This window comes from Penicillium robsamsonii, assembly GCF_028829455.1.
Source record: "Penicillium robsamsonii strain IBT 29466 chromosome Unknown utg000001l_segment0_segment0, whole genome shotgun sequence".
In the NCBI taxonomy this organism is placed as follows: Eukaryota; Fungi; Ascomycota; class Eurotiomycetes; order Eurotiales; family Aspergillaceae; genus Penicillium; species Penicillium robsamsonii.
In genome coordinates, this window is record NW_026643219.1 from 6,010,439 (window position 1) to 6,035,012 (window position 24,574).

A 24,574-nucleotide genomic window follows, 5' to 3' on the forward strand; every position below is an offset into this window, starting at 1 on the left:
ATATTACAGGAACCTCTGTCTGTTATCTCACTATCAAAGCTTCTGAACCTCCCGGGACGACTTGTTCAGCTGAGGCTGAAGCCGCTTCATTCAGTTTTGAAGATACCAACTGATAGAATATTACCGGTCCGTCTCTTTCACTTGTCATTTAGGGATTTTCTTCTGGATTCCGAGACTGGCAGTAAAACACTATTGTCAGTGGATGAGAAAGAGGCCCACTATAAATTGACCATTCGATGCCTTTCCACGTGTCAAAGTCTGCGAAAAAACATATGTGAACTGCCGAGTGACGGAGCCCGCCGGATAGAAATCGATCATCGTACTGTCGATCACCATATTCCTCCTGAACTACATTACTCCTGCCGTTACTGGGTGTACCATTTGGTGAAATGCAACCATCTCAGAAATCTCCTTCATCAAGCTCTTCTCTTTCTCAAAGAGCATTTCCTACACTGGGTAGAAGCGATGAGCCTACTAGGCTTTGCATCAGAAGTAGTAGGGATGCTCAGTCTCCTTCAGAAGAACATACCAGTATGTCCTAAAGCAGTTATACGAAATTTATACTAACAAAAAAAGAGCAATCAACATTCTGAAATATCCGAGTTTTTATATGACGCAAAACGGTTTGTCCTGAAGAATCTTCAGATAGCTGATAATGCGCCGCTTCAGCTTTATTGCTCTGGACTCATATTTGCACCCCGTAAAGCAATTGTTCGTGGACAGTTCCAATCAGAATTTCCTGATTGGATATATCAGTTGCCACAGGTTGAAGAAACTTGGAGCTCGGAATTACAGGTTCTCGAGGGCCATTCTAGTCCTGTTGAGTCAGTGTCCTTCTCGCCCGACGGCGCGCTGCTGGCGTCCGGCTCTTATGATAGAACTATACGGCTTTGGGACACGGCGACAGGAGAGCTGCAGCAGACTCTCGAGGGCCATTCAGGTTGGGTTGAGTCAGTGGCCTTCTCGCCCGACGCCGTGCTGCTGGCGTCCGGCTCTTATGATAGAACTATACGGCTCTGGAACACGGCGATAGGAGAGCTACAGCAGACTCTCGAGGGCCATTTAGGTTGGGTTGAGTCAGTGGCCTTCTCGCCCGACGGCGTGCTACTGGCTTCTGGCTCTCATGACAAAACTATACGACTCTGGGATACGGTGACGGGAGAGCTGCAGCAGACTCTCGAGGGCCATTTAGGTTCGGTTATTTCAGTGGCATTCTCACCCGACGGCGTGCTGTTAGCATCTGGCTCTTATGATAGAACTATACGACTCTGGGATACGGTGACGGGAGTGCTGCAGCAGACTCTCGAGGGCCATTTAGATTCGGTTGAGTCAGTGGCCTTCTCACCTAACGGCGCGCTGCTAGCGTCCGGCTCTAATGATAAAACTATACTGCTCTGGAACACGGCGACAGGACGGCTGCAGCAGACTCTCGAGGGCCATTCAGTTTCGGTTATTTCAGTGGCCTTCTCACCCGATGGCGCGCTGCTAGCGTCCGGTTTTAATGATAAAACTATACGGCTCTGGAACACGGCGACAGGACGGCTGCAGCAGACTCTCGAGGGCCATTCAGTTTCGGTTATTTCAGTGGCCTTCTCACCCGATGGCGCGCTGCTAGCGTCCGGTTTTAATGATAAAACTATACGGCTCTGGAACACGGCGACAGGACGGCTGCAGCAGACTCTCGAGGGCCATTCAGGTTCGGTTATTTCAGTGGCCTTCTCACCCGACAGCGCACTGCTGGCGTCCGGCTCTCATTTAGACAGTATACGGCTCTGGGATATGGCGACAGGAGAGCTGCAGCAGACTCTCGAGGGCCATTTAGGTTGGGTTGAGTCAGTGGCCTTCTCACCCGATGGCGTGCTGCTAGCGTCCGGCTCTAATGATAAAACTATACGGCTCTGGAACACGGCGACAGGACGGCTGCAGCAGACTCTTAAGGGCCATTTAAGTTCGGTTATTTCGGTGGCCTTCTCACCCGACAGCGCGCTACTAGCGTCCGGCTCTAATGATAGAACTATACGGCTCTGGAACACGGCGACAGAAGAGCTGCAGCAGATTCTTAAGGGCCATTCAGATTCGGTTGATTTAGTGGCCTTCTCACCTAACGGCGCGCTACTAGCGTCCGGCTCTAATGATAGAACTATACGGCTCTGGAACACGGCGACAGGCGTGCTGCAGCAGACTCTCGAGGGCCATTCAGGTTCGGTTATGTTAGTGGCCTTCTCACCTGACGGTGCGCTGCTAGCGTCCAGCTCTAATGATAAAACTATACTGCTCTGGAACACGGCGACAGGCGAGCTGCCGCAGATTCTCGATGTCACTGAACCAATCACCGATCTCAAATTCAGTCAGGATGGACTATATCTCAAGACTAATCTTGGTTTCCTCGCTATTCATTCTGCGTGTGAAAAGCATGCCTCTAGTTTGAGCAAGAAATCTCGGAACATTGTTATTGAAGGACAGTGGATAATGCTTAATGGCAAAAGAGGACTATGGCTACCACCTGGGTCTCGGCCTACGTGTTCTGCGGTCAGTGGTAATTTACTTGCCCTAGGACACTCATCAGGGCGCATTTCGTTTTTGGGATTTCGTGTCTAGTTAATGTTAAATCATTTCTGTTTCCATTCATTCCTCTATTTTCAACCCTCTTTATAACAGAAGGGCCCGGGAGGAGAAGAGAATATATATTGTTCAATAGTATTAAAGTATTTGATGGAATGGGCCAATTTGTTCCAATCGGTTCCAAATACGCTATATTTTGCCACCAGTCTATATCACTCTGTGAGTGACCATCTCGAACAATCGACGTATTGTATGTATTTGTAACTTACGGCTAGGGGTATTACACAGAGTGAAGTGTCGTAGTTTGACCGCGTTCGGCTATCGCCTACCAATTCAACCTGTCTGCATCCCCTACTTCCTACATCAATATCAGGAGGTTCTACATTTCACTTTGTTTCTGTCGGCAGAAAAGTCATTACAAATCAAAGGGCGTGAACAAGCTTGTTGCAAGGCAATGTATTTTACCCCTCTAAAGTACACTCGATTTTCTGGCTAGAGTCTTGGCAGCAGGGTCCAGAATTAATGGAAGAGTGTAATCTGGTGAAGCTGGTTTTGCACTCGTCTGTACGTTGCGTCCTTTTATAAAATGTACAAAGCTTGATTGCCATTGAAAATGCTCTTTTATTACCACTACCTCACCGTATATAAATCAGTTGAGTTTTTCATAGTTTCCCCGGTTTTTAGTTTTCTAACGTTAAGAACTCCCTTTCACAGTATACCATGCACTTTGATGTAACCCTTCTAGTAGGCCCTGATAAGATCTCAAGTTATTAGCAGTAACAACAGGGTTGTAATATTGAAACAAGTATTAAACCAGATCCTTGAATCTCATACATTTACATTGTAGATTAAATCACATGACTACCGGGAAAGGAGCCAAGTCCTAAAGAGGCTAGTGGTGATTGAACTCTTGGCACTCACCCGTGAGTTTTGCGTGTCGCGACCAACCTCCCCAAGTGCCCCCCAGTAACCCGTCCAATCATCACTTTAGGCCTCCTCTTCCATCTCCCGTGGCCTTGATTTACGCCATTGCTGGCTTTTTCCTGCTCCGTCATATATTACTATTGCGCTTTACACAGACAAATTGATACACTGGAAAGGAGTTGACATTCTGCCGAGCGCGATAGCTGTTTGCTTTGATCCATCATGGATGAGACTCCCATCAACCCAGCTGCGGTCCACGAGAATATTCAGTCTGTGACTGGCCTTGATGGTACAGCTGATGCAGCTCGCGAAGCCTCAGGTATGTCTACCCTCAAATGTGTTTAACGTTGCACCGAGTGCTAAATTCGTGCACAGGAGCGCAATCGCGCCAAGATTCGCCCGTGAAAAAGATCGAGAACACACCTGGATCTGACAACCCGATGGATGCTCCCGCATCTCCCAAACCTCGGAACGGCGGGGCTGAACAGGAAGACGAAGAAATGGGTGGTACTGAAACCGACGGCAAGCCTGACACCGAGGGCTTGGAGGATGCTTTGGGCGAGTCGCATCCGCAAGTGGAGGGAACGGATGGACTTGAAGATGCTGTGGGTGAAGACCAACCTGCGCCATCCAAGTCGTCTCTAGAAGCCGCCGCGCGCGAACAACTCATCACCCAAACACACGCTATCATCCTCCCCAGCTATGCGACATGGTTTGACATGAACACCATCAACCCAATTGAGAAGAAAGCTCTCGCCGAGTTTTTCAATGGCCGCAACCGCAGCAAGACCCCTGCTACATACAAAGATTACCGAGACTTCATGATCAATACCTATCGATTGAACCCCATCGAGTATTTGACCGTTACTGCTTGCCGTCGTAACCTAGCGGGTGACGTCTGTGCTATTATGCGTGTTCACTCATTCCTTGAGCAGTGGGGCTTAATCAACTATCAGGTGATTGGTCTTGTATTTCCCATTCAAACACCTTAGCTAACACATCTGCAGGTTGACCCTCAGACCCGCCCGTCCAATATTGGACCGCCATTCACCGGTCACTTCCGAGTTGTTGCAGATACTCCACGGGGGCTGCAGCCGTTCCAGCCTGGACCAAATCACACCGTCACATCTGGCAAGATTCACCCAGCCACACAGCGTGCTGCCTCGTCTATCCCTACATCCAAAGACGACCTCAACCTCGAACTACGCCGCACCATTTACGATGAAAAAGGCAAGGATATCACCTCCACCGAAGATAAAGAGAAGCAGACGAACGGTGAAGGAACAAACGGCTTGGACATTGCTCAGGAATCCCGGAAGAAGGCACACTGCTTCTCTTGTGGTATTGATTGCACCAAACTCCGATTCCACTACGCCAAATCAGCTTCGACGTCAGCCAACGCCACTACACCAGATACCAAGTATGATCTGTGCCCCAACTGCTTCCTTCAAGGGCGAATGCCTTCTAGCCACAATGCCTCGGACTTTGTTAAGCTTGAGGACAAGAGCCACTCTCACTTGCCCGAGAAAGACACTCCCTGGTCGGACTCGGAGGTGATTTTGTTGCTGGAAGGCCTGGAGAACTTCGATGAAAACTGGGAACAAATTGCGAACCACGTTGGCACACGGTCTCGGGAAGAGTGTGTCATGAAGTTCTTACAGCTAGAGATCGAAGACAAATACGTTGAAGATGCCCCCGAGCTGCAGGCTGGCAGCGGACGTGACCCCATCAGCCAGTCCGAAAACCCCGTTCTTTCTGTCGTCGCATTCCTGGCCCAGATGGCGGAGCCCGCAGTGGCTGCTGCCGCCGCTGGTCGGTCTGTCGACGAGATCCGCAAGGAGCTCCGGAGCCAGTTGGAGAAGGGACAAGACAAGGGCAAAGATGCAGTCAAATCCGAAGATTCTATGGACGTCGACCCCACACGTGAGGCCGAGCAGCAAGTTTCCGCGAAGCCCAAGGAGACCCTTGGCACAATCGCCCTGGCCGCAGCTGCTGCACGTGCCGGGGCCCTTGCCTCACACGAGGAGCGTGAAATGACCCGCCTGGTCTCTGCTGCCGTCAACGTCACCCTACAGAAGTTCGAGATCAAGCTGCAGCAATTCAACGAGATGGAAGAGATTATCGAGGCTGAGCGTCGGGAGTTGGAGCAGGCACGCCAGCAACTCTTCTTGGACCGCATGACGTTCAAGAAGCGTGTTAAGGAGGCCCAGGATGCGCTTCAGACTGTCAGCCTGCAGGGCCCCAACGAGCACACTAACCAGATGCTGGCCGATGCTGCTACCACTGGCATTGGAAACCACTACAGCTTCCAGCCCGTCAGCGGAGATATGCGGGCTGGAACCCAGCCTCTGAGTGCTCACGGTGGTGTCGACTACAAGACCCTTGATTTGTAGTCTTCCTCAATGCATGTACGATAATCCCCCATGGATCTTCCGAGAGAGGAACCCAAAGGGACTGCTTTTCGTCTCGCTGAGTTATGAATATTCTGAAATTTCTGGCTTGGAAAAGGCGCACTTTTTTGTTTTTCTGTTATGTGCTGGAGTTCTTTTCTGTTGATTCACCCTCTCTCCAGAAAGCGGATTGTTCTTAGGGGGTTGAACTAGGGGGTTGGGGATCTTTTTTTCATCAATGTGTTTACTCTCTAATCATATGTCCTTGATGGGAATTTTATATTCTTGCTCAAAGTAGAGTGTAGTCTCTCTCATCCAGGCCCTTTGGGTCGTCCGGTTGAACTTTGTCATGTAGTATTTCAATCAGGGCTGCTCAGCGGTTGGTGGGTTGTCTCGCTAAGAACCATTCTCATCGTCCTCACTGTCACCTATTACGGCCTCGCTCAAAGGAAACGGGGCGGGGAGAGCAACTCCTGGTTGGTTGTATCTAGCCCTTTTCAGCGGAGGCATTTCCATGTCTTCCTTCAGCTCGGCGAAATCGTACCCGTACTCCTCCCACTCATTGCGGTAGATGATCCGATCCCGCCAGTTGAAGATATCTTCTCTCATTCTGCGCTCTGGTAGGACCTTGGTATCGTCGTCAGGTTCCTCTAGCTTCATTGGTTCTTCGTCAACGAAGTCCGGCACAGGTTGCTCCATTAACTTCAAAAAGTTGGCCTCTTGGCGATTGCTGGCGTTCTGGTCCACAATGTCTGCTTGCTCTTCTTCTGGGTCCATTTCCAGTTCGACTGACGGTGCAGCTGGCGTTGATATTTCGGCGTACTCTCGCGTGCGCGGTTGATCGTGATCCATGTCCTCTAGTTCTGAATCTGGTTCTGATCCGAGTTCGGGCTCTGTCTCTGGCTCTGGTTCAGGTTCCGGTTCTGGAGTTGGCTCGGGTTCTGTCTCTTGCTTGTTGATTTCCATTTCGATGTCGTCATCTGCTCCAATATCATCGCCCATTTCGATATTATCGTTGGTATTGTCGTCATCTTCACTGTCATCTTCGTCGATGTCACCATGGTACATGGTTCCGTCTTTACGGTACCGGGTCCATTCGTGTCTGTCGATGATCTCCTCGGCTTCTTCGTAGGTGAATACTGTAGGCACCCAACCTTTCCGGTTGTTGATGTCTTCTAGGACTGTTTCATTGCGACGAGCGACGTCCAGTAAACTGGGCCTGCGGTGCTTCATGTTGAGTACTTCAATGGCGGCCCGCACATCTTGCATGCGAACATATCCCTTTCTATCATTCCCACTGCGGTTCGTGCTGCGCAATCTTGACATTGCAAAGTAAAGGGATGATTGGACCAAGCGGCGAGTGACACTGACAGCGAGAGAGTAGAAGTCCACGGCGGTATCTGCAGTCATAGACGGGGTATGTCCATATGCTGTGATTAGGTCTTTTCTCTTGGCAAGATTCCACCAGTTGTTCTCCGCTTGTTTACCACCCAGGTTCATGAACAAAATATAAGAAAGCCGAACCCAATCTGGAAGACTCAGCAGATCGGCTGCGAGGCGGAGGTCACCTTGAGCACTGGCGTTCTCCCCGTCGGCCAGATGCTGTGCACGAGCAGTAGTGATAATCCAGTTGTCTCCATAGTTCTTCGTTCCAACTTGAGCTTCACTGAGAGACTCTTTCAATACTAGAACATCCCCATATTCCTCGAGTAGCTCACAGCATTCCTGGCTGACTTCTGTGGCCGCCGGGACATCGCTTAAGACAGGCATGCGCTCCAGGTACACGTCGGAATCATACTGAGCCCTCAAGGACTTGTGCAAAACTCGCATGTATTCCATAACCTCGAGTTCCGACTTGGTACCGATTGCAGCAGCAATCTCTTTGATGCCACCCTTGCCCTTCCGGTCCAGTCCATTGAAGAACACTTCTTTCTCCGCGGGCGTCCAGACCATCGAGCCATATTGACTGAGTTGGTATGTGTGCTCAGTTTCCTTCAGCGAGGCATAATCCAGAAGCTCCTCGTTTTCCACGATAAGGTGGGAGTAGGCTCGGAGAAATCTGAGCGATCCACGCATTTGCGGGTCGCGTCCCAGAAGCGCATCACCGAGTCCATCACCGAGTTGTCGTTCGACCCCTTCGAATGAGGTGTCACCACGGTACTCATGTTCGTCCAGATCTTGATTTGGAGTTGGAGACCGTTCACCGGGCGAGCTGGGTTCGAAGTCGGACTCGGACTCGACGTCGTCGTCGGGCTCATATACGGAGGCGGAGTCGCTCATCGTTCAGGCTCGCAGATTTGCAGCGCATGCGGAACGATCGGTAGCAAAACATCACAGCTGCGCCTTCAATAAAATCTGGCACGTCAATTTCATCAAGAGCTATAGAAACAACAGAAAAAAAGTTGAGCTAAGGAGATCCACTGAGATGCATAGTTATCGATAAGAAAGTTTGCACTGTTTGTTCTTGATTTTGAGCCTCGCCGGAGAATGGGAGAGTGTTTGTAACATCTGCATGGAGTTCATACGCTGTGTCTCGCGCTTAAGGCTCCCAAGGAGGTACTTGGTACAGAGTCCTCTATTACAAAAATCTTTGCGCCATGTGCGCTTCAATTCGACCGAGCCCCCGGTTCCTCAAAGCATTGTGCTCCGCGACTACCAAGAGGAAAGCATCCAATCCGTCCTGAAATATCTGGGTGAAGGCCATCGACGCCTAGGGATTTCGCTTGCAACAGGAGCTGGCAAGACAGTAAGGCTGAATATATTCTTTGTCCGAAATGTTACTAATCTTTGCAGGTTATATTCACACAGCTCATCAGCCGAATCCCTCCTCATAATGCGAAAGCCACCAAGACCATGATCATCGTCCACCGACGCGAACTCGTCGAACAAGCCGCAAAGCACTGTAGTCTTGCCTATCCAGATAAGATCGTCGAAATAGAAATGGGCAAGAATGTTGCGACTGGAGCAGGGGACATCATCATCGCGTCAGTGCAGACACTCGCGCGAGGACGCATGTACAAGTTCGACCCGAGTGTATTCAAGCTCATTTTGGTAGATGAGGCTCACCATATTGTTGCCAAATCGTACCGCGAAGCTCTGGGGCATTTTGGGTTGAACGAGCCATCTGCCAATGGACCGGTCCTGGTAGGTGTATCCGCTACTTTTTCGCGGTTCGATGGTCTCAAACTGGGTGCTGCCATTGATCATATTGTCTATCACAAGGACTACATGGACATGATTAGTGAAAACTGGTTGTCCAATGCAATCTTCACGACTGTCAAGTCCGGGGCCAATTTGTCCAAAGTCAAGAAAGATAGTTTCGGAGACTTTGCCCTGGGATCGCTTTCGGAGGCGGTTAACACTACATCTACAAACAACATCACAGTCCGGGCATGGATGGCGAGTGCTAAGAATCGAAAGTCAACTCTTGTATTCTGTGTCGATGTAGAGCACGCGCGGCAGCTTACCGCCGCTTTCCGCGACCATGGCGTCGATGCTAGGTATATCACAGCTAGCACAGCTAAAGTTGTCCGTGCGGAACAGCTCCGGGCTTTTAAGGACCAAGAATTCCCAGTGTTGCTAAACTGTGGTCTGTTCACAGAAGGCACGGACATTCCAAATATCGACTGCGTGCTCCTAGCTCGACCCACCAGGTCTCGAAACTTGCTCATCCAAATGATCGGGCGTGGTCTTCGGCTGTTTCCCGGGAAAAAGGACTGCCATGTTATCGATATGGTTGCCTCCCTAGCAACTGGAGTCCTGTCAACACCTACGCTGTTCGGCTTGGACCCAGACGAAGTTTTGGACAACACCAGCGTGGAAGATATGAAGAAAAATGACGATCAGGGCAGCGAATCAAAGCCCGCCCCTGAGGCGGTTGAACCGTACGATGGCTCAGATAACGACCTGAAACTCGAATTTATAACTTATGACAGTATATATGATCTCCTAGGAGACATGCAGTCCGAGCGACACATAAGGTCGTTCAGCCCGAACAACTGGGTCCGAGTTGGCGATGATAGATATATGCTTACTGATATATCTGGCTGGGTAACGATTGAGAAAGCAGATGATATCTTCACGGCTCATCACGTCATGAAATTCAAAAACCCAGAAACCGAAGCACCGAAATTCACACGGCCTCGGAGGATCGCCACTGGCTCGGATTTGGAGAGCATTGTCCGGGCAGCGGATACCTTTGCTGGTACCAAATTTGATGAACATTACATCGCATCTTGGAAACCTTGGCGACGGGCCCAAGCAACACCGGGACAAATCAAAATGCTGAATGCAGCTCGCATTCGAGATGGCAATGTGAAACCCGAGGACTTGACTCGCGGCCAAGCGGCTGATATGATTACAAAGCTGAAACATGGAGGCAAAAAGCGCTTCAAGGACTTGGAGGTTCAGAAGCGGAAAAAGCTACGGCAAATGGATAATATGGCTGAGCTGCGAAGAAGGGTTGATGTGAAGGTCGGGCCAGTCGAGGCTTGATAGAATAATATGTGGTTTATACCATTGGAGAAACAAACAACACTCTAATGACAACGAGCTCAAGATTTACATAGGTCCCTGCATTGTATATATATATATAAGCTCGACAGGTTCAACATCATATTTCCAAAACACAATTTAATAGCAATTATATGTCACAGTCTCTTGCTAGGTATCCAACAATAAAGAAATATATCATAAAAAACCAAAATCAAACACCCAAGACCTACTTCCGAGGGAACATATCGTCCCTCATAACTCCTACATTCATCGTCGATGGAAAGGCTTCCTACCCATATACAACTACAACAACCCTACCACATGTCAGTCCCACCAAGCCCCAAGAATATCAAAGAAAACTCACTCTTTAACATAAGCATGCAAATGCTTTTTCCCCAACTGCTTGTTAACCATAGCCTGAAAAATCCGCAAAGGCTCTGCACCCCACCCAAGAACCTGCGTACAAAGCCTTATCCCATAAGACTCCACAGCCTGCTGCACCATAACAGCCTGATACTTCCCAATCTCCTTGCGACAAGGATCACGCAGCCAAGGCGAGTACGGCAGAAAATACATATACTGCTGCACGTCTTGAAACCCCGCGTCAATCACCCACTCTTTCAATCTATGATATATATTCAGCTCCTGCCCCATTGCCTGTCCTTCCGTGTTGAGGGCTTGCAGGTACTGAACGAGTGGCGAGTCGGGTTTGAGGGTTCTGTCATCGCTCCAGACCCAGACGGCGCTTTGTTGGATCTCGAACTAGCCGCGTCGTTTTACGTGGTCGAAGATTCGAGCGAAGAATTGACACCAGTCTGCTACGCATCTGGTGATTGTGAGCTTGTGAAATAGGATCAGTATTAGAGTTGATCTAAAAGAAAATAAACGTCCAATGTTCGCAAAGGTGGGTGCTGTCAGGCCGGTGGCGAAGACTCCGGTTTTGATCCAATGTCTCTCTGCTCCATACCATCCGTCATTCCATACGTACGTTGTATCCACATGTGATACGTCTCGTGCCTATTTGACATTTAATCGGTTCTGAGATTCCACATTATGTTTCTTGCCTGTCGGAGCTGCAAGATATCTAATGTCATAAAGTACCATGAGGTGCAGCGGAGACTTGTAAATGTCTATATCTGTAGAGCCTTCGATCTATACGGTTATATCTACTTTGGATGCTATAATTTGTGCAATTGTCAATATCTGTGACACTGTGTTTTTTGTTCTTCAAAAGAGACATTTTCCTAACCATAACCGAGAACTCTAACAATACCTTAAACTAACCAGCGACAGGGATGCTAAATATATCTATGCAGAAACAGGGAAATAACATTCCACAACTGACATGACTCGGAGATTGTACAACTGATTGAGGCCATCAACGCTGTACAAGAACCCAGGTTAAACCAGTACGGAGCATGGAAGGTCGGCATGTTTGTATAAAGCCAACGTCTAGCCTGCCAGAGGGAGAGCTGATCACTAATGCATTGGATCGCGGGGTGTTGGTTGGACGATTTACCGTGAGGAAATGCCGATCTGCTAGGGCTTACACCACTAATTTTACAATACATGCACAATATTCCGTACAGATGGGGTCACTCCAATAACAAAAGCATGCCCATGCAAGGTTAAGCGTCGAATATCTCGTACGGACTTTTGATAGGCTTTACCTTGAGCAGCCTACTCCTACCACACAGAAACGAAAGTGGAATGGAATACGACATACTCGGTTGCCTCTTTTACTACCTATCAATGTCCAAGTGATTAGTGATTCATAATCACTAGTAGCCGCGGACAAATCATACCTGCTAGCTCTTGATAGCGTAGATGTCTCAGATGTTAGCCGAATCCCCGACTCTATGAAATGGGCCGAATCCTGAAGTGTCTACATGTCATGTAACGATGAGTATATATTTGTCAACGCTGGTAAATACGCTCGGACTTGGACGGTAGGCAAGAGGCGCATAAATTTCTGGTTGATATGGATATGCTTCGTTGTAGTTAGACGTGCTGAGCTGTGGAATTATACACAAAAGGTGCATATAAAAGCAATTTATAAATGCTATTCTTCACCTTTCCTTCTGCAAAGTATGCAGAATGGGTTTGCGGTAGACTCCCTTTGTGAGATTTGGTATTGGCCGTCCAGAAGAGGTCCCCCCACTGGGATTCCTCCAGTGGATAGAAATTCACCCATTTCCCAGGCAAAAACAAAAAAGAAATCTCTCCCTCGGGGAATCGAACCCCGGTCTCCCGCGCTTATCGGTATTAATGACAAGCGGAAATCATCACCACTAGACCAAGGAAGATGTAGCCGAGTTACTGCTCGGCCATTGGCTGGTTGATATGGTAACCGGCCCAACTGTGACTCAAGAGGGCTAGGATAGGGAATTGGTATATGGGTGGACACTGATAACGGCATCAAAAGGAGGCGAGGGTCCATGATGGAGTTGCAGGGCTGCAATCATGGTCACGATGTGTCATGTGTCGGACATGGAGTATTTCCGGATAATGAACATTGTCATGCATGTGACCATGTATTGTAATGTTTCTGCGTTCGCTTGGCTCCTACAGAAGATATAATAAACGTACATACAACATATAGAACCCTGGTTAATCTTAATGAGAGTGAAAACAAAAAGTTTGACATTGAGCACATGGAAGTGGATGGTAACAGGAAGCTAACTAGGACGCATGGAAGGCAAACCATAGGTTCAACATAGGCAAGGGGAAACCATGATATTTCCTGCAGATCGGAATATTGACATTATTTTGGGGAAAGATTACTCATTCTGCGATTACTTCGACCATGACCAGCGCATAGCTTTATGCTCCAAGTTACGAGGTCTCAAATCTACAGGAAATTATAAAGATAATAATAACGAATGTTTGAACATAGAAATGTATTTTGTCCTAGCAAAGCATATGAAATTCATCAAGCGATCATAATATGCATTAAACACCCCGATTGGATGTTCAAAGATCATCCTCATCAGAGAACACCTCCTCACCACGCTTGCGGCGGGCAGCACGGTCCTTCTTCTTCTTGCGAAGCTCAGAGCCTGTAAGATGTGAGTTAGCAATTGAACATTGTGATATAAAAGTGAGAAAGAATTGTATGACATACCAGTAAGCTTGACCTTCTTGGCCACAACGATCTTGTTACCCATGGCATCGAACTTATCCTCATCATCGTCGGCCTTGGCGTCGAGACGGGGGCCAGAACCCTGACCCTGGACCCAGTTGTGTCCGGAGGGGGTCATGACACCGTCGTTGACAGCCCAGACTTCCTCAGTCAGGTGCTCAGTGAACTCGCGGGAGTGAGTAATGATAACAACACCACCCTCGAAAGACTTGATAGCCTTGGAAAGGGCACCGAGGGAGTCACGGTCGAGGTAGTTAGTGGGCTCGTCAAGGACGATAAGGTGGGGACGCTGCCATGAGCAAGCGGCGAGAACGACCTTGACACGCTGGCCACCGGAGAGACCACGCATGCGAGAGTGAGAAACAAGCTCGGCATCGAGACCGAAGTTGGCGCAGTGCTGCTCGATCTCCTTGCGGACAAGGGGACGGAACTGACCGGAGGCGAGGGCCTCCTTCTGATCGACCTCGGCGACCTGCTTGGGGTGGGAGACGATAATCTCGGAACGGGGCAACCAGGTGTTGTCGGCGGACATGAGAGGAGTCCACTTCTCGGACTTCATGCCGATGTTGTCACCCAGAGACCAAGAGATCTCATACTCGTAAGAGTTCTTGAACTTGCGACGAGAGTGGATGCCAATGACACGGCGGAAGGTGCCCTCAACCTGGTAGATCTTGTCCATGGCCTTCTCGTCCTCCTCGGTGACGATCTTGTTGGCGCGATCCATAGTCTCACGGTCCTCACCGGTCTGGAAACGCCACTGGATGTACTCGGAAGGAGTGGAGTCGAGGTGGTTATCGATGTGAGCGAAAGCGTGCTGCTTAATGTAGGCAATACGGATGTTCTCGTGCTGGTAGACCTCACCGGAAGTGGGGATAAGTTCACCAGTCAGGACGTTAACGAGAGTAGACTTGCCAGCACCGTTGGCACCGATGACGGCAATACGGGAGCCAAGGGAGACCTGGAAGGTAATTCCGTGAATCTGGGGCTTGGGGGTACCGGGGTACTGGAAGGACATGTTGCTAACACGGCAAATGGCCTTGGACTTGGTCTTGACACCCTCAAGGAAACCGGGCTCGGGGAACTTGAACTCCATCTCGGAGGCACCGAGCTCGTAGTAGGACTTGGCAGCGGGGTGAGCCTTGACGAAGTCGGAGAGGGAACCGCGGTAACGGCGGAGCTTGAAGCGCTCGTAGTGAACGACGTGCTGGATGACGTTGTCAAGGAACTTGGAGTCGTGAGACACCATGATGGAAGTGCAAGGGGAGTTCTTCAGGTAGTTCTCGAGCCATGCGACGTTCTTGACGTCCAAGTGGTTGGTAGGCTCGTCGAGCAGGAGAATATCGGGGTTCTCGAAGACAGCACGGCAGAGAGCGAGCTTCATCTTCCAACCACCGGAGAGGGCAGTGATGGGACCCTGGATCTGGAACTCGGAGAAACCGAACTCGTTGAGCAGCTTGTCCTCAAGCTCCGCACGGGGAGGGTTCTGGCCAACCTCAGCCAGCTTCTTCTGGGTCCAGGCAATGACAGTCTGCTCAGTATCGGCAGAGTCGAGATCGTGCTCGACGTAGACGGTCTTGACCTCATCCTTCTTGGGGAAGCCCTCAAGCTGCTCGTTGTTGATAGCACGCATGAGAGTGGTCTTTCCGGAACCGTTGGGGCCGAGGAGACCGTAACGCTGGCCACGCTTGAGGCGCAGGTGAGTCTGGTTCAGCAGAATCTTGGCACCGTAAGCCAGGGAGAAAGTGCAGTTGCAAAGATCAACACCTTCCTCCTCGTCGGAGGCAACGGCATCAGCAGCGGCGGCGTCGGGGCAGGCCTTCTTACGGAGCTCCTCGGCGACAGCCTTGGCATCAGCCTCGCCAACGATGGCAGTGATGTAAGGAATGGTGTTCTGGGTCCAGATGACGTGGTCGTTCTCCTTCTCATCAACGAGCTGAGCGGCGATGGCAGCAACGTAGTTGATGGCCTCCTCGGAAGAGGCAATGACGTCCTTGTGCTTGGCCTCGAGGATCTCCTTGAGGATGGCAGCGACGGTGGAGATATCACCGGCGCGGGAGACCTCGGGGATCTTGCCGTCGACGACGTTACCGACACGGCTGAGGGTGTCGAGAGCCTGGCGGGTCTTCTCACGGGCCTCGGGGTCGGCAAGAGTCTCGTTGTTCTTGTTCAAGCCGGGCAACATCTTAGGCAAGAAAGGAGCGACAAGCTGGGGGTCCTCCACAAGCTTACACATGTTGTCGACAATGACAGCAGTCTTACGCTTGATGGCGGTCTCACGCTCAACAAGACCACGATCCAGCAGGGGAACCATGATAGCGAGGGTAGGGCCAGTGACATCAGTAACGAAAGTGGTGGCACCGAGCAAGTGAACGGTCTCGGCGACGTTCTCGGGCTTGGCAATACACTTGATCAGCTCGGGAATGAAACGCTCAATATCCTTGTTGACAATCAGACCGCAGACCTTCTCCATGGTGGAGTAGGCAGCCTTCTTGATCTCGGACTTGGTGTCCCACATGGCCTCGGAGATGACGGGGATCAAAGTGGGGACCTGGTAACCGAGCTGCATCTGGGCAGACTCGACAAGGATGTTGATGCAGTCGAGAGCAGCCATCTTTTCGGGCCACTTCTGGGCGTTGGCGAGAGAGTCGAGGATAGGAGTGATAACGGCCTTGACGGCGTTACCGCTAACAGCCTGGACGATAGCGACAGCGGCGGACTGAGCAGCCTGCTTGACGGGGACCATCTTGTCACCAACAGCGGCGAGGACGGGACCGAGGAGAGCCACGAGGTGGGGCTCAACAGCGGGAGAGATTGTGGAGTGCGAGGCAATAGCACGGATACCCTCGCAGGCACGCTCACGGGCGACAGCGTCCTTCTTGTTGGCGAGCTGCTTCTTGAAGAGCTCGGCAGCCTTGGCAGGGAGGACCTGCTCGGGGATGGGACCACCGAAGAGAGTGGCGATGTTGTTGGCCGCGGCAATGGTCTCATCAGCGCTGGTGGAGATGTTGAGGTTCTTGATGAGGTCCTCGAGGACAGCAACCGACTGAGCGGTCTCCTTGCCAGTGACGGCAGGAGAGCTGGCGACGTTGGCGGCAGGCATTTTGGAAGAAATTTTGACGGTTGGGAAAAAGAGGAAGGGGTATTAGAGTAAAGAAAGAAAAATCCTTCCTTTTTTTTCTATGAGGGGTATCGTTGAAATTTTTTTTGAGCAAAAGACTCAACTGCGTCGAAAGTTCTAGACGCAAGCGCTCAAAGATTGGAGCGTAAGAGTTTCTATTCTGTCTATGCAGAGTAGAAAACAAAAAAAAAGAAAGAAGAGGCCGACCCTCGAAAAAAAAGATGCAGGAGTGGAGGAGAGGAGGGGGAGAAGAGAAGGGGGGCGAGGATATTTATCGTGTGGCATAACCTGGGCGGCAAAACCCTATGAAAATGGCAATCAAAAAATTTTAAAAAATTTTCAGGCCCATTGTCCACTAGTACCGAACTAGGCTTAGTAGTTCTGCTCCTACACCCTTATTGGGTCAAGTCCTGCTTTTGCCCGAATCCCCTTTGTCTGATTGGTTGAATCCGTTGCCTGGCCGTATCTGGCTTAGTATGTGGCTTTTTATTTTATTTTTGAATGAATATTCTATATTGAATTAAATGGCCTGTACATTGTATATTATACATCTAGATCTATTGTATTTACTACCACATTAACACACTGATTAATAGGTATAGGTATAATCTGAACTCTCATCTAAATTCCAGCTAATTTCTACCCCAAGTTCCATCACAGATCTCATGCCCAACCCTATGCCCGACCTTCTCTAGGCAATGTATCCGGGAATACTTTAGTCCCATACTATGGTACTTAACACTCCTATCCAGTACATCGTAAAATCAGCCCGAGGCGCGAGTCGCCGTTCGCCACTCATGATCGAGTGGCGCAGTACCATGCAGAAACACAATGAAGATACCCGAGTTTTCTCCAAGAAAAATAGAACTGCATAGTTTTAGAGTTACCGTGTTAAAATCTTCTTCCACCTTGGTATTCTGATCTTCCCGTATCCATCCAGACCCAGACTTGGCACCTCCGTGTCGACTGCGGATGCTTAACCGCTGGATCCCACCTGAGACGACATATGTAGTTGACGTGCAAGTCAGAGCTGTGTGTAGTCTCAGCCAAAAGTCAGCCAGAAATAAAAATCGCAAGCCTGTCCAACTGCCTGTCCAACTAATATTCAACTACATTCCCAGCGTGAGTGAATTCCTAATTTGTATGATAATGTCTTTGTTTGTACGTCCAATTAAACACGAATATCAACCACGGGATAATATTTTTTTTTCACCACTTGATTTAGATTTATCTTATCGCTTATCGCGTGTTATACAAAATCTACATAGCCTCCAAGAAAATTTAAATTTAGCTATACAACATACGCCGAGTACCACATGTAATCGTCTAGAACAAAGGAACTGCCCCCTAGCGTTATCGCAGGGCCCTTATCCCCCGCGAAAGGATTCAGATTCGAGTGGCAAAAAACCCTTGGGAAAAAAAAGAAAGCCCGAACTCTATTTTTATATTTTTATAACGTCTTACCGGCGATCTAACGCATGTACCTAAAATTGGTAGCCATTATAAGGAATCATATTTTGGACTTTTGACAGCTTCCGGGAGCAATCCTAGATTTGTCCTTTGAAACGCTATTCGCGAGCGTGTTCAAATCACGATATTCAACTTCTTCTCTACTTAATAAAGCTCTGCTGCTGATCGATTTCTTTTTTTTGAAACCCTCCAAAGTAGTCGGGTGCACGTGGTGATTAGGCTTAACAGAGGATCGGTAACAACAAATGTTAGCACGCCGGTAAAACTATAACAGTGGACTCTAGACAATTTTATTCAGAGGCGTTTCGGGGTTCTTTTCTAATTTTCTTTAAAAAAGCATATTTTAATAAAAATTTTACACAGATTCGAATAAGCCATTTACAACTCAATGTGCATAGTGGCAAAAAGAATCGAAAACAATAGCAAAAGCCTAAACACCATGGATTCGATCCAGTGGGCCCTCTAACACATTCCTTACTTGCCATAGTCCAACAATGCCATTGAAAATTTTTTAAAAAAATAATCAACGCTATATGGTGTATAAACCCGAGATTTCCGCGCGAGCGAATCATCTTCGATCTTTGTTTTTTCTCAAACCAAACCACACCTGTTTCTGGAAGAGACTCGTTTATTTTCCGTTTCTCTGAATGTGGCGTTCGCCACACGTCGGGGCGAGGTCATCACATCTACACCGTACATTTTGGTAGATGGCTGTTCTATCTTAGACTCACTTGGTTCATTATTTCTAGACTATGCAAATATTGAGGTCATCTGCCGATATCCGGACATATCATATTCTGAAAGTGGATCCGCATCTGTACGGCCCCAGTTGTTTATTTGATGGGGAACGGAGGCGAATCTTCATCTTACTGATCTAACTCCCTTTGTAAATTGACTCGTTACAAAGGGGTTAGACTATGTAAGACATGCTTGGTATCCACCATTTGAATCCGGGGTAGATGCCGTGTAAGGAGGCCGTACTCCGTACTCTGTACAGTTGTGATCTGAAGATCTGATCCTTTCATTTCTAATTTATGCATGTGTTTCTTATACTTTCATTTTTTTTTATATTTTTTTCTATCTCTCACAGCCCCTTTTTACCTATGCTTTGTTACGAGGCCCCCTGTCCGGATATAGCGCTTAGACCCTTCCTTTCTCTCTGATACATAGCTACATGTAGCTCCAGGGGGTTGACCTGGGATGAGCCTATCGTTTCGAAAAAGCAGGGGAAATCAAGGGGTAAGAAAGACAACCTATCGGGGGCTTGGTCTCGTATAGATAGTTTGAGGCTGGCGGGTTCGTGCGAGGTGCATCGTACTCCATGCAAGAATCCTTCAGTGCATACATGCTGTATCTTTTAATGTTCTTGACCGCAGGTATAGATATCGAAATAGAAAACATATTTATAACAAGATTGATGTTAAAAGCCTCATACAGTAGTGGTCTACAGAGAAAAACATCAAGTGAGAAGGTAATTAGTATGTGGGAATGCACAGCTCTATAAACCAGAAACAAAAACACAGAACCACCGACACACCCAGAACCAAGCACAATCAGACCATCGCATCCCGCAAATCTATGTTCAGATTATGAACAAAACAAAGCAGAAACAGAAAATAAGAGCACACCGGGAATATATACAAGACTTCATCATAGCAGCCACCAGACGAGAGAGCGAAGTCTGAAATATGGGGGTTGCGAGCGTCGAGTAGTACCAACAGGGACATAATTCTCACTGAGAGACGTGGCCTTGTGGGTTAGGTGTCGTGACAAGTGATGCGGGGAGATTGAAGGGTTGGGGGTGAAGACAGGAAAAGATGGGGACATCGAAAAGAGTAAAATCGCTGGGAAACCCTGGGAAACCCCCGATGTCTATACAAAAAAGTGAAAAACGCTTGAAACTCCAGACCCATATGCGCGACACAACTCCGTGACAACAAAAAGCAAAGCGGAACAACAACAGACGTGATTAGCTTTCATGGCTTCTTCTTAACGTGACTGCTCCCTGTTTCGGAAGGGAGTTCGTCGCCATCGATGATACGCCATAGACGGCGCGGTGAGAAATTATTGCCGAATAGGTAAATCCCGACGAACCAGGCTGCGAGGAGGTTGGCAAGGTGGTGGAGGAGATACGCGTAGGAAACGCCGTAGATCGCTGAGTAGATGGCGATGGCGAAGAAGATCATTGAGGTTACGTGTCTGAACCTGGGACGGAGATAGATATGTTAGCTTAGAACTTGTGAGGGCGAAGGAGAATCCAGATAGAACTACTCTACATACCTGGTCGTGATGCGCGGGATCATAGCGCCGCTGGTCATGGTCTCGACGAGAACGAGGAAGGGCATAATAGATAAGACGTTGTGGTGAGACGAGAATGGCATAAACCAGTGAACGACGAGATTGTGGGCCCAGACTAGGAGAACAAGCACGTTGATTGGCAAGATCCACAGCATCAGAATTAAGATGGATTGTGCGTAGTTGCCGAAGTTCAGATGCGAGGTGGACCTGGTTTCCTTGGCATGCCATTGTGCCCGCACACACGTAGCTAGCTGCACAATGCAGGCGACCATATAGGCAAACTGGTAGGGGATGACAGTCGAGACAAGGATCAAAAGGATGGCGGTGTGGATAATGCGTCGTCGAGGAGTGGGGGTGTGGAAGATCGGCAGGTTTCCCCGGTCTTCTCGCCGGATATAGCCTGACTTGCTGTGTAGAATCCCATAGACCCAGGAGAAGATGGTCACGATGAGGAGAGCGAGATAGTTGACAAGGACGCAAACGCCAACGCTGATGAGACCAAATACCGGGACTAAGAACCAAAAGAAAGCGTCTTGTGAACCAAGCAAGAGATCATTCTTGGTAAAATCGACGGGAGTCTCGGTCGAGTTGGACCGCCAATGGAGGGTTTCATCGGTCTGAGGCAGGGCCTTGGAGGTGGCCAGGGAGGAGGCCAGCAGAGACATCGCCACCAGAAGGAGCGGGAAGGAAGACCGCAATGCACGATCAAGGCCATCGGTGAAGGGAATAAAGTAGCCAGACTCATCGTAGACCTGGAACTGCTTTCGGAGAACGAGGGCAACGACGAGTAGTGGGAACGCCGCGAAGACGGTCCGATACCGCATCACTAGCTCCCCAAGACTGCTGGTGAGATCGACTTGGAGGGAGATGTCGACCGTCGAGCCAGAGGTTGGATCCGTCCACAGGTGGAATGATACGCCTCCGAGAGTGGCCTGCTCGCTAATTGCAGGGGGCATATATGGCGCCACACCATGCAGGTTCACGTTGACTTCATTAACATTGACGAAGAACTTCGACTCATGGGGGTCAGAGACGGATTGTCGGAGCAACGGAGCAAACAGCTCATCCTTCTGAGGATGGCGAGTGATCTTCAGCCGGTAGTCGAGTAGGCTCGAATACAGTGCAGGGATCTTCACCTCGGTGAGCATGGGTCGTTGTGCGGGTAGCCGCATCTTCAGGCCAGCGCTGAGCAGTCCTCCCAATCCCACCTTGGCCCGAATCATTGCATCCGAGCTGTCCGAGAACTCGGCGACAAGGAAGCCTGAAGTTGGTACATTGGCCTTGTCAACAACAGCCACGAACTGATGTTCTGCAAGTGTCTCCAAGTCGTATTGGAGATACGAGAAGGGCGGATTACGATCGTAAGCATGTTTCGACGAGCGGGTCGAGGCAGGCAAATGAATGCTATCCTCTGCCGCGCTCTTGCAGGCCAAACGGGTTGAGCCCACAGTGCCACCAGAGAAATCCAAATTTAGCGGGAAGTTGGTTGAACGGCCATTGGATAGCGGGAACACGCTGCAGAAGAGAACCTCAATATTGCCATTCTTATCAAGCGCTTGGTCCGTGAGCAGGGTGAACTTTTTACCAGAAACGCCCTGGGGAGGGATTGGCAAAAGGCGAACATCCGGACCGTGCTGTAGGCCCAGTTCACGCAGGATCAGCCGTTGGCCCTGTGCAAGAATGGTGTTCGCGTTATCCTCGAGTGTCAAAAGGGTATTTGCTTCCTTCTCGGGCAGTGTACGCTCGGCCACTGACTCCAGACCTGTCAAATACCACCGCTTGAGCACACGCATCCGTTCTGCCCGTGGTTTCGTTTGAGTAGGGCGTCGGGCGTCGACGATTTCAAATAAGGATTTAATTATCGCCTTGCGGAATTGGTCGCACCAAGTAATCGATAGGTGATCCATGCCAATCCAGACATCCGGAATAGAAGAAGTAAACACGGTAAATCCGTGTGTCTCGGGGACGAGAGACGATATACTGGCATAGTCGGAGGGCACCACGGTGTCACGCGCGCCACCCGCAATGGAGATGAGAGTGACATGCCATAGCGGGTTGTTGTTAGCCCATGTCTGCGCATAGGCGTTGCGCCAATAATCGTTGATTTGTTTATAGGTATGGACGATATCGGAATCGAAGGAGACGGGCGGTTTTGCGTGAGGTGCAGACATGGTGATGATCGTATTGACCGAATTGGCCTGGTAGTTTGCCATAGTCAGAGATGTTCGTGCCACTATTCCACCCATAGAGTGTCCGATAAGGATGACTGCGCTGGGATCCGGTAACCCTGGATCTCGGCGGGTGCGTCGCGGATCGTGGTAAAGTGATAGGATGTATGAGATCGCCTCGTTCACGTATTCCGCCTGATCCAACAGCGTTTGTCCATGGAACGCCGCCATATCCTCGTTGAAGTCCACCATGAAAAAGTCCAAGCTCCGCGTTCCAGCCGCATGGCGGCTCTCGTCGTGTCCGACCACATCGTAGTAATGCCGCGAGGCCTCGGCGGCCAAAGATCGGACTTGGCGATAACTTCCAGCGTTCCCGGGCAGAAACAAAACTGGCACTCCGTTCAACTAAACACACGAGTCAGCACAATAATCCAAGCGCATGCACCGAGGGGCCACCGTACCCCAATGTTATCCTGGGTGTAATGATCCACGCCTTCCTCCCGATAAACGAAGAGATTGTATTTGCTTGCAAAACGGGTATGTTCCGTGTCAAACTCCAGCATACGAATGAACGTCGGACTCATCATTGGAACACCGCAACCATCTCCGCCATGTTGCCGACCGGTGAAGGAGCTGACAATGGAGATCAGAAACGCGACAGCAACGCAAGTGGTCAAGGCCGTCAGGATGGAGCAAGACCATGGACTGCGTTGTCGAGATTGTCGCACACGACGGCTATCGGGAGAGGGGGCTTCCATCGGAAGTCGAGGGGATCCCAATGGCATCGGTTTGGTATCGTTCGAAGGTTGGGAGGACGGGGTGCGCCACATGCTCGAGTTTCGGGAGCGCGGAGCCGCGCTGCCGTCGCGGCGAAGGTCAAAGCTGGTGCCGCGCCTAGCTATTTGGGATTTGGTTTTCTCGTCGATGGCGGTCCCATCGTCTGTTCGGGAGGCGGAATCTTCGTCCTCGACAGGGGATCCCGACGAGCGTCTGTGCATTGGAGAAGGCGGAGCCGGGACTTCATCCAGCACACACAGACAGGTTCTTGGCGCAGGGGGTTAAACCTCGCAAGAGAACCCTTAACGAGTAAGGAACGAGGGGAAGGGAAAGGGGTGGGAATGGGGAACAAGAATGGAAGCCGGGGCGGTTGGAGGTTTGTCTGGGCCTTGGCGGAGAAAAGAGCGTCCCTGGCCCTGGCAGCCCTGAGCGGTTTTTTTGTGGGTACGTTTCAATGTGTTATATAAACTGTAGAAGTGATTCTTCCAATCTTTTGAACTAGGATTTTGACTTGAAATATTCATCGGTCTGGATATGCTTTCTTTTTTTCTCTCTCTCTTTTTTTTTCGACGCAATTGGCATGATAGTCTTGGCAATCACCATAGACTAGGATAGCCCTAGAAGCTTGAAACCACTAAAGCCAAGGGCGAGAATCGTATTATATCTTATAACTATTATGAAACAAGGATTAAATATGGAAAAATGTAATGTCAAGGCCAGTATAGATGCAATGGAACTCCCACGGCAGGCAACCGTGTATCCCATCAGGATGTTCCTGCAGGACGCGTATGTCACTGGCTGACTATAAAATAAATGCAAAGCTCCCTAAAGGGTACATCTTAAAAGGATGTTTTCCAAATTATGTGCATTAATTATGTATTAAACTAGCTGGATATTTAGACCAAACCCCCTTTATCTTATAATATATTCTTGGACTCTATTATCAGCAATGGCGTGATAGACTCTACCCTAATAGCCTCACATCCATATTCAACTCATGTTAGAATCATCTTAACTTTATGATATTTCATTATCTTACTTAATTCTGTTCGTATTTCTTAGTTTAATTCAAGACCTACCGGTGAATAGTGTACAAGTGGGTTGAGGGGAGAATGAATCCCTGCATTATAACCTAGAGCCTCTCACGCTTACTGCTTTATTCCGTGTACCTTCAGATCCTGTCCTCCTCACCCACCAACATTCCAGAATCCTGCAGTTCATCAACGCTTTT

The 24,574-nt window shown here is 49.4% G+C and overlaps 7 protein-coding genes across 7 annotated transcripts; 4 read left to right on the plus strand and 3 right to left on the minus strand.

The window, feature by feature from the left end:
• Positions 1-465: 465 nt before the first annotated feature.
• Positions 466-2,598, plus strand: N7447_002341 (WD40 repeat domain-containing protein; the record flags this gene model as incomplete). The annotated part of the gene is made up of 2 exons (XM_057226616.1): positions 466-531; positions 796-2,598. The coding sequence occupies 2 exons, from the start codon at positions 466-468 to the stop codon at positions 2,596-2,598; spliced, it is 1,869 nt and encodes a 622-aa protein (XP_057090632.1).
• A 1,110-nt stretch (positions 2,599-3,708) lies between these two features.
• rscE (uncharacterized protein) lies at positions 3,709-5,879 on the plus strand (the record flags this gene model as incomplete). The annotated part of the gene is made up of 3 exons (XM_057226617.1): positions 3,709-3,805; positions 3,862-4,442; positions 4,494-5,879. 3 exons carry the CDS (start codon positions 3,709-3,711, stop codon positions 5,877-5,879), a joined length of 2,064 nt encoding a protein of 687 aa, XP_057090633.1.
• A 393-nt stretch (positions 5,880-6,272) lies between these two features.
• Positions 6,273-8,156, minus strand: N7447_002343 (uncharacterized protein; the record flags this gene model as incomplete). Its single annotated transcript, XM_057226618.1, has 1 exon — positions 6,273-8,156. One exon carries the CDS (start codon positions 8,154-8,156, stop codon positions 6,273-6,275), a length of 1,884 nt encoding a protein of 627 aa, XP_057090634.1.
• A 232-nt stretch (positions 8,157-8,388) lies between these two features.
• N7447_002344 (DEAD/DEAH box helicase) lies at positions 8,389-10,370 on the plus strand (the record flags this gene model as incomplete). The annotated part of the gene is made up of 2 exons (XM_057226619.1): positions 8,389-8,622; positions 8,670-10,370. 2 exons carry the CDS (start codon positions 8,389-8,391, stop codon positions 10,368-10,370), a joined length of 1,935 nt encoding a protein of 644 aa, XP_057090635.1.
• A 627-nt stretch (positions 10,371-10,997) lies between these two features.
• N7447_002345 (uncharacterized protein) lies at positions 10,998-11,222 on the plus strand (the record flags this gene model as incomplete). Its single annotated transcript, XM_057226620.1, has 1 exon — positions 10,998-11,222. One exon carries the CDS (start codon positions 10,998-11,000, stop codon positions 11,220-11,222), a length of 225 nt encoding a protein of 74 aa, XP_057090636.1.
• Positions 11,223-13,343: 2,121 nt separating this feature from the next.
• Positions 13,344-16,612, minus strand: N7447_002346 (putative translation elongation factor eEF-3; the record flags this gene model as incomplete). Its single annotated transcript, XM_057226621.1, has 2 exons — positions 13,344-13,429; positions 13,495-16,612. 2 exons carry the CDS (start codon positions 16,610-16,612, stop codon positions 13,344-13,346), a joined length of 3,204 nt encoding a protein of 1,067 aa, XP_057090637.1.
• A 3,464-nt stretch (positions 16,613-20,076) lies between these two features.
• Positions 20,077-23,564, minus strand: N7447_002347 (GPI inositol-deacylase; the record flags this gene model as incomplete). The annotated part of the gene is made up of 3 exons (XM_057226622.1): positions 20,077-20,305; positions 20,381-22,971; positions 23,028-23,564. The coding sequence occupies 3 exons, from the start codon at positions 23,562-23,564 to the stop codon at positions 20,077-20,079; spliced, it is 3,357 nt and encodes a 1,118-aa protein (XP_057090638.1).
• Between the last annotated feature and the right edge of the window lie 1,010 nt (positions 23,565-24,574).